We start from the raw sequence: 12,092 nt of genomic DNA, 5'->3' as shown, positions 1-12,092 counted from the left end.
GTCAAAGTTTCACAGGGCCTGCAAAATGGCACTCTTCTTCCAGACATATGGCTGAGTCCATGGCAGACTGTAAATAGATGGGCTTCCCCCTCCTCCTCAGCCCCCCCCCCATTTATATCACACATTATACTATCTGGGTAGCCAGCAGAGGATGTTTCCAAAGATGGATGGAAGGGGGACTGGCTTTTAAATTGTGTTTTAAATTGTGATTTTATTGCTGTATTTTTCTGTTGGAAACCAAACTGAGCCTGTGGGAGGAGCAGTATAAAAATCTAATAAATAAATAAGCAATAAAATATAGTATTCAAGAATGGAATCAGAGGAGGGGCCTCCTTTAGTTTGTTAATAAATGTGCACTCAAAATACACAGAGAGGAGACAGTTTCTGTGTCCATACGGTGCACATGTTTCAAAACAGGTTTGTCACATCCACAGGTTACATTTTTTTAAACGGTACATGTTAAACAATTTGAACTCCAGTCCTAAAGACACTTTCCAGCAAGTATGCCCAATTGAATCACACAGCACTTATTTCTACTGCGGGTATCTCCCTCATATGGCTATCTCTAGAATGTGTGAAATGAACAGGGCATGGGGGGGGGGGGGGTCAGAACATTAGACTGGTGAGAGATGTGGGTTCAGATGCCACCCTTCTCAGTAGTGTTCTTGGACCCTCCACTTTCCATGAGCACAACCCCTCACAGAGCTGTTGGGAGGACAGTGTGACTCCTCCCCCTACATTTTATATTGTGGTAACTAGTGGAGGATGTTCTGGCGGGTGGGAGGAGTTGGGACTGGTTTTAAATTGTGTTTTAAACTCTGTTTTTATCACTGTATTTTATTGTTGTGAATTGCCCCAAGCTCACTTGTGGGAAGGAGCAGTATAAAAATCTATCTAGCAAATAAATAAATAAAAATATAGAAGGAAGAACGGTGAGTTCCTGGAAGGGCGGTGAGGTAAAAATGGATTAAGCTAAATTTGGCAATTTCAAGTGCACCCGATGAAATGATAGGTCCAGTCTTATTTATCTTTCCCTCTTTTCAGTCACAAGAATATAAAACTTGTCTTTACTTTCCATGTTAGCAATGTAGGTGGTATCAAGGGAAATTTATAGGACGAGCCTGTGGACATGAAGGTCCTTACGTCCCAGATGTTCTCTTCTGGTCAGTCATCTTATTCTTTTCTACAGTTACAATGTCCTCCACGCTGAAGCAGTTCAAGACCAGTCGCTATTTTCCAACCAAGGTAACTTTTTTAAAGAAATTGCTCTACTATGAACCTTGTTGCCAGGAGTGTGTGTGGTTCCCACCATCAATAACCGAGCTATGATTGGGATTAGTGGAGTCAAAATTATGTTTTGCGATATCTTTTCCCTCCGTTTATGAATAATGGCTTGGATCCTACAACTCCACTCTGCTAAGGGCAGGGCTTTCCTCCGGCAGAAGAGTTTTTTGTGCCGCCGGATCAGGCCCCCACCCCCTTCAGCAAGCTTAGTCTTAGAGCAGCTTCCTTGGATTCAACCAACCACTACTTGTGAGGCAGAGGTTCTCCTAAGAGAAGAGAGAATGCGTCCATTGCCGCTTCTTTAAAGCAAAATACCTCAAGCCAAGTGTGTCAAATCAGGAACAGTAACGTGTGTTACGATTGGATCCTAACGTGTAAAGGGAAAGAACTTGGTCACAATAGAAACTGACAATGCCATAGACCAGGGGTAGTCAAACTGCGGCGCTCCAGATGTCCATGGACTACAATTCCCAGGAACCCCCTGCCAGCATTCGCTGGCAGGGGGCTCCTGGGAATTGTAGTCCATGGACATCTGGAGGGCCGCAGTTTGACTACCCCTGCCATAGACAAAGCTTGAATGGTGTCACTCCATTGTGAACCTCACCTCGTTTTGAACGGCCGACAGAGATGAAAACAAAATTTGCTCCCATCAGCCTGCTGAAGCAAAAAGGCCTTCCGCAGTAAGGCCACCCCTGCAAATCACCCATTCCATGTGCCGTGCACATAAGTCCGGCTTAGCACCTGCTGGAGCCTCGTTACTGCGTTGCAAAGGCCATTTATCAAAGGAACTGTTTCTTAGTGCTTTAAGTTCACACTACCTTGCGTGCCTCATGATCTACGACAACCCCGAGGCCTCACTGTGCTGTGGTCACCCAGCTGAAATGACTTAGTCAAGCAAGTCAAGTCAAAAGGGAGTTGCAGAGCTACTCTCTCCATTGGGAGAGCCAGCTTGGTGTAGTGGTTAGGAGTGCGTACTTCTAATCTGGAGAACCGGGTTTGATTCCCCACTCCCCAACATGCAGCCAGCTGGGTGACCTTGGGCTCGCCACAGCACTGAGAAAGCTGTCCTGACTGAGCAGAAATATCAGGGCTCTCTCACCTACCTCACTGGTTTCTATTGTGGGGAGAGGAAAGAGTTCTTATATGCCACTTTTCTCTCTCGGGAGTCTCAAAGCATCTTTGAAAAAGTGAGAAAAGTGGCATATAAGTAGAGAAAAGTAGAGAAAAGTGGCATATAAGAACCAACTCTTCTTCATTGTTTCCCTGTCCTGGAAATCAGAGGATGCCCTAGAGGGCTCTGTGACATGGCAGGGTCTTTGGGCACATCTCGGGTTTCTCAGTGAGATGCCCCAGAAATAGAATCTCTTGTATGACTGAGTCTTTCCTTTGGCATCCCTCATAACAGGAACTGAAAGCTGTTCCTACAACAGTGGGCCAAGCATCTCTGATCAGAGGGGAGTTCACTACTGGTTCATGGGCCATAGTGTGGCCATCACCAGGTGCCCCACTGTTTCATGCTTGCTTCAAAATGGTCATCACCACTGCTCAAACACCGCTTATAGATTTATCTTGTGCTTCTCATCTCTAAACGGATGAGTAGGGAGCGTTTTCTTACTCCTTTTTTCTCTTTCCCTATAAAGGTTCCATAAGGTTTACATATCTTATTTGCCATTAAAGGGATGGATGGATTGGTGGGTGGGTGGGTGGGTGGATGGATGTTCCATAAGGGCATGTGAGTTCCTAGCTCAGGCAGAGTACTGGTTGCAGGGGCTGTATGCCCTAGTCTTGTGACCTTGCTTTGGTCTGGGGATGTACTTGCAGATCTCTCCTCAGGAAGTTCTGATATTCTGTTTCAAATGGATATCTTCCTGTCACTGACAACGGGCTCCATATTTCCAGGTGCGGTCTGTCGTAAGTGACTTTGCCGTCTTTCTCACCATCCTGTCCATGGTTTTAGTTGACTATGGCCTCGGGATTCCGTCACCAAAGCTTCAGGTTCCCAATGCTTTTAAGGTAACTCCACGTCCACTTGTACTAGTATTAAAATGATTGAAAGTTATTCCTTCCCGAAACCAACAAACACGTCAGCAAGATAAGCCCTACCTAATACGCAGATAACAATTTATGTTCTAGAACAAGGTGGATTCAGAAAGATTCAGCTGAAGTAGGCACCGCTGTAGAAAAAGAGGCCATGGGTAGGCTCATCTAATAAGAGGAGGCCAACAAAGATGAGCAGATACAATGCAGAGAGCCTTCTTGGTTGTGGCTCCCTGGTTTGGAAACGCCTTCTGCGTTCAGTTGCCTGATGCTGGGACCCATGAGTTCTCGGCACCAGGTTAAAAGATACCGGCTTTCCTAGACTAATTGACTGTTAAATTGCATGTGCAGATTGTTTCCACCTTTGATTATACCAGGGGTAGTCAAACTGTGGCCCTCCAGATGTCCATGGACTACAATTCCCAGGAGCCCCTGCCAGCGAATGCTGGCAGGGGCTCCTGGGAATTGTAGTCCATGGACATCTGGAGGGCCGCAATTTGACTACCCCTGGTTTATACTATCTATTTTTAGTGAGGCCACGAGGCCCAGTCAATTAACACATTGATATTTCCAGATATTTTGCTACCTGCTTTTATTTTATTGCTCTTTCCCCCTTTAGTATTGCCTTACTTTTTAAAAAGAATGCCTACTGAGGGTTTGTAAGTTTCTGGGCCTTCCAAGCTGTTTTGTTAACAGTGCTATTGTTTTACTTGGTAATTGTATTTGGGTTTTCATTTGAAGCCACCCCAAGAATACAAATTGGCAAGGAACATGGGAGATAAAGGAATCCATTTAATATATGTGTTCTTTTCTCCCCATTCCCAGTGTTTATCCCATTCGCTCCCCAGCCCACCCCGATCTTGGACCATCAAGCCATCATATGGCAGAACTGGATGTTCATGACAAGGATTTCAGTGAAAAATTTGCAACATCTTATAGACATAAATAAGAGCCTCTTTTGGCGCAGAGTGGTAAGGCAGCAGACATGCAGTCTGAAAGCTCTGCCCATGAGGCTGGGAGTTCAATCCCAGCAGCCGGCTCAAGGTTGACTCAGCCTTCCATCCTTCCGAGGTCGGTAAAATGAGTACCCAGCTTGCTGGGGGGTAAACGGTAATGACTGGGGAAGGCACTGGCAAACCACCCCATACTGAGTCTGCCATGAAAACGCTAGCGGGCGTCACCCCAAGGGTCAGACATGACCCAGCGCTTGCACAGGGGATACCTTTACACCTTACTACCCAAATGTGTTGTGCTTTCAACTTGTAATTTTTACCGCATTAGAGGGGGAAAAAGGCTGGTTCCATGGCCTCGCTGTCCTCTTCCGATGTTTATTTATTTATTTTATTTTATTTATCATACTTCTATATTTTGGTTGACATTGTTCCATTCTTGCTCTTGTTCTCCTAGCCCACCAGAGATGATCGCGGCTGGTTTGTCACTCCCCTGGGGCCCAATCCTTGGTGGACCGTGCTGGCTGCCGGGATTCCAGCACTGCTTTGTACAATTCTAATTTTTATGGACCAGCAGATTACAGCTGTCATAATAAACAGAAAAGAACACAAGCTCAAGGTAAGCTAGTCGATTCACAAAGTCAAAACGTTCTTTCTTCCGTGCCACTTTTCACCCCCCCCCCTCAATAATGAATTTTTTAAAGGGTACACACTGACATACTCTCCCCACCCCAAATGCCCTTTGTGAATGGAAGCAGTTTGTTGCATGCAACATCACTAGTCCTTGGTTGAAGTGAAAGGTTGAAGTGAAAGCTCTTCATACAGGAGGGCCATCCATGTGTCAAAGCACACTGGCAGGCTCCTTGAAAATGAAAAACACAAGAAGCAATTGAGAAACCCAAGGTGATACCCATTTTAATGTTACCTAACCAAGTACAGCTTGGTTTAGTGGTTAAGAGTGGCGGTTTCTAATCCAGTAAACCATGTTCGATTCCCCACTCTTCCACATGCAGCCAGCCGGGTGACCTTGAGCTACTCACAGTCCTGTTTGAGCTGTTCTCACAGAGCAGTTCTCTTAGAGCTCTCTCTGCCCCACCTACCTCACAGGATGTCTGTTGTGGGGAGAAGAAGGGAAGGCGATGAGAAGCTGCTTTAAGACTCCTTCGGGTAATGAAAAGCGGGATATAATAAACAACTCTTTTTCTTCTTCAGTAGTTGAAATGAATTTGCCTAGGACTCCAATTTTGTTATTGGCCCGTATTGCCCTTGGGACAGTAATCTAAGTCATGCATTTTACCTTCTGCAGAATTCTTTTGTTCAACCACGCTTACTACCTAGGTTAGGCTATTTTAGTACACAGACAATGGGTTGTATCCTCTGATTTATTAGTAAAATTTGCTGTCAGTCTTTCTGGGTTTCTTCTCCTCACAGCAATCCTTTCCAACCCCAAGAAAGTTTATTGCCCAGTCAGTGGGACTATGTGAAGTCATAGCCATGTGAAACAGGAGGAAGCTATTGGATGAAACCTTCCACACTGTGCAGAGCTCTGCTGACAAAAAAAGTCCTCCTTCTTCCCCCAGGTAGCTGTTACTCCATATAAATCCTGCATCTAGGGGCTCCAATTTTCAGGCGGTAGCTGGAGTTATCATGCTCCCGAAAAGCCCCTTTCCCTTTAAGAAAAGGTTTTTAAAAAAAAATAAAAAACGAATATGCCTTGATTCCTTGATTCCTCTTAACGTAGAGACCCATCTAGCTGGCAGCTGGCATGTGAGCTGGCGATTCATCGTTACCACACTTCCCCGAGTGAAAAAAAATTCCCCCCCCCCCGTGCACGGGCGCGATTTTCTGCCGAAAATAAAGGGAACTTGAAAACAGGGCTGTGTTGTGCTTGGTGACTTGAGGGGGAGCTTTAAAGCAGTTCTGTGGAGGGACTGTAGCCGGACAAGCCTCGCTGGGTGAATGAAGCCTCACCGGTTGCTCGCTCTGAGAAAAAAAAATGTTGATCGCTTCGCCGGAAGTTCGGAGGAGAGAGCCAGGGGGAGGGACTTGGCTGGAACTGCAACAATGGGAACGCACAGGTCTTTTCCGCTAGTGTTGCAGATTGTTTGCAAGAGTGTAGCGCTTTTCGGAGGGTGAATCCACTTTTATGGATTTCCCTTTAAGCGCTACAATGAATCTCTTTTTGCGGATCGGTTTGGCAGATTGTGTGCGACGTCATGCATAACTGAAATTAGTAGCGTTTACAATTTGGAAGCCTTTTGCAACATTGAAGGCGTGCGGAATGGCCCCTAATATTAGCTAGACTGATAATGTCTAGCATCATTTTTGAAAACAACAATTATGGTGGACAAATAGCACTAGCTAGAGTGATCAGCTGTGGATACAGTTCTTTAAAAAAATTACAAGTCTGAGTGGACTAGCCCGCTTTCAAAGGCTAGGTAGATATCTGCAACTGCTTGCCAGAATGTTTTGCTATCACAGGAAATTGCAAGAAATGAAAAGGTTTTCCATTCAGCACACAGATGTATTTGATGGATTCTTCAATAGGTCATATAATGTATCAACTCCCCCCCCCCCCCGTCAGCTACTCCCCCCCTCTCCAGTATAAGGCCAGGGGAAATAGCCCAGGGTGCCCCATGTCAGGCTCCTCCTGGCTTCAGGAAGCGGAGGGGGGGGGAAGGAAGATCACACTACCCAAACATGGTCCTTGCACAAGGAATAAATCTCTTGGAGTCAGAGTATAAATCAGACATCTTGGACGACCCTCTTCCGTATCCATGAGGGCAGATTCATGTTGCTATTAACAGATAAACTTGTCTTAAATTTCCTGAGTGCCAAAAGGTTGACATACAGCAAATAAGGTAATGCTTATGCTTCAGCTTACTCATTTAGAGTACCCGGAACATAGGAGATCCTTTACACTCTGACACTGCAATACCTTGCCTTCCACTATTCTGGAAGGAAGCTTTAAGAAGATAATGTATGAGGGATGATTATGCCGGTGCCAAGAGGGAAATACAGAGATAGTAAAACGTGTTAATTTTTATTGTAAGAATTACAAGCAGATTCTGGAAGCCCTTATTACCCCGATAATTCCAGGCTCTCCTGGTAGAGGCAGATGGTTCTACCTTACATTGATGCATTTCGAATAAGAAAACGGAGATTTCACAAAAAGTGGCTAAGTTTGGATGGGTGGCTTTGCAAATCAGGAGATGCACCACTGATAAATTGTTTTGATTTGTTGATAATGGTTCTATATAGATATCTTTTATTTAATAGTATTGTAATTGATTGTGTTCGATCTACTATCTGATTTTATATATCTGTGCTGGAACTGATTGTTTAAATATAGTGTGTGTTGCTTGATTTGTTATATAATTTATATTCTGGACATGTACCATCAATAAATTGTAAGTTACTGAGAGTGGCTAAGGCCGTGTCACAACAAAATGGCCCCAGTGTTTGGTTAGGTAGATATATTTGATGAAGTTGGCTCTTATCTATGGAAGGTCTGGCCACAAGTGAGCCCTTATAGACTAACAACATTTATTCCAAAAGGAGTTTTTTGTAACCGCACAGTTCTAAGAAGAAGAGTTGGTTCTTATATGCCGCTTTTCTCTACCTGAAGGAGGCTCAAAGCAGCTTACATTCGCCTTCCCTTTCCTCTCCCCATAACAGACACCCTGTGGGGTGGGTGAGGCTGAGAGAGCCCTGAAACTACTGCTCGGTCAGAACAGCTTTATCAGTGCCGTGGGGAGCCCAAGGTCACCCAGCTGGCTGCATGTGGGGGAGTGCAGAATCGAACCCGGCATGCCAGATTAGAAGTCTGCACTCCTAACCACTACACCAAACTGGTGTACTACAGCTGATGGGTCTTCCATTTCTACCGACTTCTCATTGACTCCTAACCACCCTCCCAAGCTGTCCATAGACATCAAGGCTCAGAAAAAGCAGTAGCCCTGCTTGGGACAGCACTCCTCATTGTACTACTTTGCAGGGGGTGCCGGATTCTCTGTTTCTTTTCTTTCACCCATCTTGCCACCCGCCTCTGCCTCGTGGCCTGCTGGTTCCACCTTTGTCCATTTCCGATTCTTTCTCCCGACTCTGCTCCTCTTGCGGAGAACAGGAAACTGCAGACAAGGCTTCAGATGGAACGCTTGGGTCTCGAGCCACACATTCCCCCCCTCCCCCAGTCACACTTACAGATGGAAAAATAAAGCAGGGTTCATCACTTTCCCGATAGAAATGTTGGAACCGATTCCGGGGACAAGCTTGTCTGCACGTATGCACAGATTTCCGAGCCTCTTTGGTAAACAGTAACACTGTCTTTACAAATCACATTAAAAATGCATTTTGCAGCCATTTGTGTCTTTGTGGTTGCTTTGACTATTTCCCGTGTTCTCTTTTTTGTTGTTGTTTTTGGAGGGTTCTTTTTTTTTTTTTTTTTTGCCCTCTTTGTCAGTCTGGCTGCTCGTGTCAATCCATAGTGTTCTGTGTGGTTCACTTGACAGATGCAGGGAATGGCTGCCAAGTTTGGGAATGTATTCTCCTCCCCCCTCCCCCCAACACACACACAGTGGCATGTGGGTGTCAGATGGTCTTCCTGGCTGCCCTCTTGCCTTACTGCATATTCAGTTTTTTGCTGGGGTCTGATGTAGCATCATCACCTGTTGCCTTGCTTCCTTTGCCTCCCATATGTCAGTTTGCTCAGGCTTCTGTGCAGATAGGAGGGGAGGGGGGGAACTCCCCAACTCTGTAAAGGGATCTACGAAGTTATGAATACACTTTCCCCAAAAAAGTGTCAGGAGTTAGAAAGGTGTCTCTGGCTTTGATTCATCCACAGCTCTGAAGTGGTGCACTTGCATTGAGAGTCATTTCTTCCCCTTTTGGTTTCAGAAAGCTTAAGGGGGAGATGTTCCAAGGTGCATGCCATTTGACATTAGCATCTTGAAGATGCTAATGCCCAGTACTTTTGTCCAAATGTCACACATCTTCTACTCCTTTCTTCACTGTCCGTCTGCTGTTCAGGTGATGGGATGAAAGCACATGGGGCAATACCCAGATACCGTTTTAGTGCAGTCCCACCCACGTCACCTCCTTAGTTCAGTCCCCTTCCATAGAGTCATAGAATCATAGAGTTGGAAGGGACCTCCTGGGTCATCTAGTCCAACCCCCTGTACTGTGCAGGACACTCACATCCCTATCGCTCATCTACTGTCACCTGCCACCCCCTTGAGCCTTCACAGAATCAGCCTCTCCGTCAGATGGCTATCTAGCCTCTGTTTAAAAATTTCCAAAGATGGAGAATTCACCACCTCCCAAGGAAGCCTGTTCCACTGAAAAAACACTCTGAGTGTCAGGAACTTCTTCCGGATGTTTAGACTGAATTTCTTTTGAATTAATTTCATCCCATTGGATCTGGTCTGTCCCTCTGGGGCAAGAGAGAACAACTCTGTTCCATCCTCTATATGGTGCCCTTTTAAATACCTGGATTACAGCATAGCTTGCATTTTCAGGGTTTCATTGCAGTTTGCAGGAATTCAGATTTCTCTATTAAGATGCATGGGGCAGCCCTGGAAAACCAGGGAACTCTGGGTAAGCATTCCTACACCCGCCCTCTGGGACTCTGTGGCTTAAAGACAGAATGTGTCATTCATGCAAGAGTGTGACAGGGTCTCAAATCCAACACAAACCGAGGAGAAATAAGAACATCGGCCATTGCCTAATACTTCCCTAATAGCAGATTCATTTCTCCCAAGCATTGTTGAAGTGGCTGTTTATGAGGAACGCCTTCCGTCTCCAATACCGGCGAATGCCCCAGCCAGGCAATCTTGCTCCGGTCCCGATCATATCATTGTCTTTCTTTTTTCAAAACAGAAAGGCTGTGGTTACCACCTGGATCTGCTGATGGTCGCTCTCATGCTCGGCGTCTGCTCGCTGATGGGTCTGCCGTGGTTTGTCGCTGCCACCGTCCTCTCGATTTCTCACGTGAACAGTTTGAAGCTGGAGTCAGAGTGCTCTGCCCCGGGAGAACAGCCCAAATTTCTTGGCATCCGGGAGCAAAGGGTGACCGGACTCATGATCTTTGTACTTATGGGCTCATCTGTTTTCCTGACCAGTGTTCTTAAGGTAGGCCGTTCTGGGGAAAAATCGTCCTTGTAGATACATTCGACGTGCCTGTGAACAAGACACTTTGTCTGTTGTCTTATCTAGACTAAAGTTCTATGGCAGAACTCAGGTATTTTATACTCTATGGAGGGATGGATTAATCAGGATTATCAAAATAATTCACAATTTTCCCTTGGTTCCCTTGAACATACAACCTCTGTATGTTCTCCCGCTGCCCCGAGGATCCGATCAAATCAAGGGAAAATTGTGAATTATTTTGATAGTCTTATTAATCCATCCCTCCGTAGAGTTTTCATGCTGGCAAGAATGAGCTGTTTTCCCTCAAACGTCCTAGCAACATGTCCCAAGGACGGAAAGATTGTGTCCGTGTTCTGCGAACTGCCCTGATTCAACACCACACATTATTTTAGATTGTGAACTTCATGTGAGTCTTCGCAGAAAACTTCTCGATCCTCTGCTTGGTCCCAGGGGTTTAGTAAATGACGAAGCTACACTCCAATTCCTGCTCAATTATCTCTCTGCAAAGTCCACGTTGTGTGTAGCTGAATTTTTAATGGTTGTTTATCGAGCCAGAACAAAGATGTTTTAATCAGCCAATTTTACTGTGTTTTAGTTTATAATATTTGCTTATTTCACCCTGTTATATTTTTACCCTTCTTGGCTGTATTTGCCTCTTATTGTTTTATGCCAATAAAGGTTTAGTATTATTTATTATTCTACTTGGGATCCCCAGATTTTTAAAAGGGATCTTGTAAGACTACTGCTGTTTGGAATCAACAATCCTAGGTTACATGGGATAGTGGCCTGAGTCATTAGCCTCATTTACCATTGGCCCCATCCCGGGGGGGGGGGGGGCTGGGGCTCAGCGTAAGGCCTATGTGCCAGGTGTGATCCATCAACTCTTCAGACTGTCAAATAACAAAGCAGGCCTTGGCTCTTAACGTGAAAAGAATTTCACAGGGACTGAGAGCCTCATACCATAAGCTCCAGGTTTTCTCACTTTTATATTTATGAAAAGAATGCTTGAAATCCCATCTGGCGTGTGGTCTTAAAAGAACAGATACCAAAACAACACCCCCTTATTTGTTAGGTGTGGATTAGCTCTCCATATATGTTGGAGGATTCTGAAAGAAGTTAGTGCATGGGCCTTTGTTCCTTCTATTAGACTTTTGTTTTTTGGTCCGTACCAAGGTTTCTAAATTGTGGTGGAGACCATGACAGAGGACGGGACACCTGGAATGGAAGCTTAAAATGCCAGAGAAAAGGAAAGACACTGTCTCTCTTGCTCTTTGCTGCCAGTGGATGTAAATTAAGTGTACTATCCCATCGACTGGCACAGCAGAAACACTTGGCAATAAGGACATCAAATTTCAAAGCAAGAGAAAAGGCAGAGGATCCTTGTCAATTCACATTGCTTTTTAGGGCTGTCCCACTGTCCCACCACACGTCGACCTAAAGAAAGAGGCGCCCAAGAAGAGCTGTTGCTTTGAACTTTGCAGAAAAATGTGAAAACTCCCTCCAATGGAAGTGAGTTACATTCCTACCCAAAGAGGGGGACATGGACTGCATTTGTGCAGAAAACATAATGGGATATCCCCTTTGAGACGGCTGTGGGGAAGGCAAGAGAAAACAGCAGGAGCTGCCACTGCCCCCACCTGAACTGAGCAGGCAAGAAAAAAGAGTCAGAGACAC

At 45.3% G+C, this 12,092-nt stretch overlaps 1 protein-coding gene across 7 annotated transcripts in view; it reads left to right on the top strand.

Annotated features, from left to right (window-relative positions):
* Window positions 1-12,092, top strand: part of SLC4A10 (solute carrier family 4 member 10) — a 229,573-nt gene that overhangs the window by 200,716 nt on the left and 16,765 nt on the right. For all 7 annotated transcript variants that reach the window (XM_077319908.1, XM_077319911.1, XM_077319907.1 and 4 more), the window contains 4 exons: window positions 1,084-1,245; window positions 3,184-3,297; window positions 4,729-4,890; window positions 10,149-10,400. In XM_077319908.1, the coding sequence (XP_077176023.1) occupies window positions 1,084-1,245; window positions 3,184-3,297; window positions 4,729-4,890; window positions 10,149-10,400 (690 nt within the window). The remainder of the gene's footprint in view (window positions 1-1,083; window positions 1,246-3,183; window positions 3,298-4,728; window positions 4,891-10,148; window positions 10,401-12,092) is intronic.

Source organism: Paroedura picta, chromosome 2 (assembly GCF_049243985.1).
Source record: "Paroedura picta isolate Pp20150507F chromosome 2, Ppicta_v3.0, whole genome shotgun sequence".
NCBI classification, from domain to species: domain Eukaryota; kingdom Metazoa; phylum Chordata; class Lepidosauria; order Squamata; family Gekkonidae; genus Paroedura; species Paroedura picta.
This window is presented reverse-complemented; position numbering and strand designations above follow the sequence as displayed.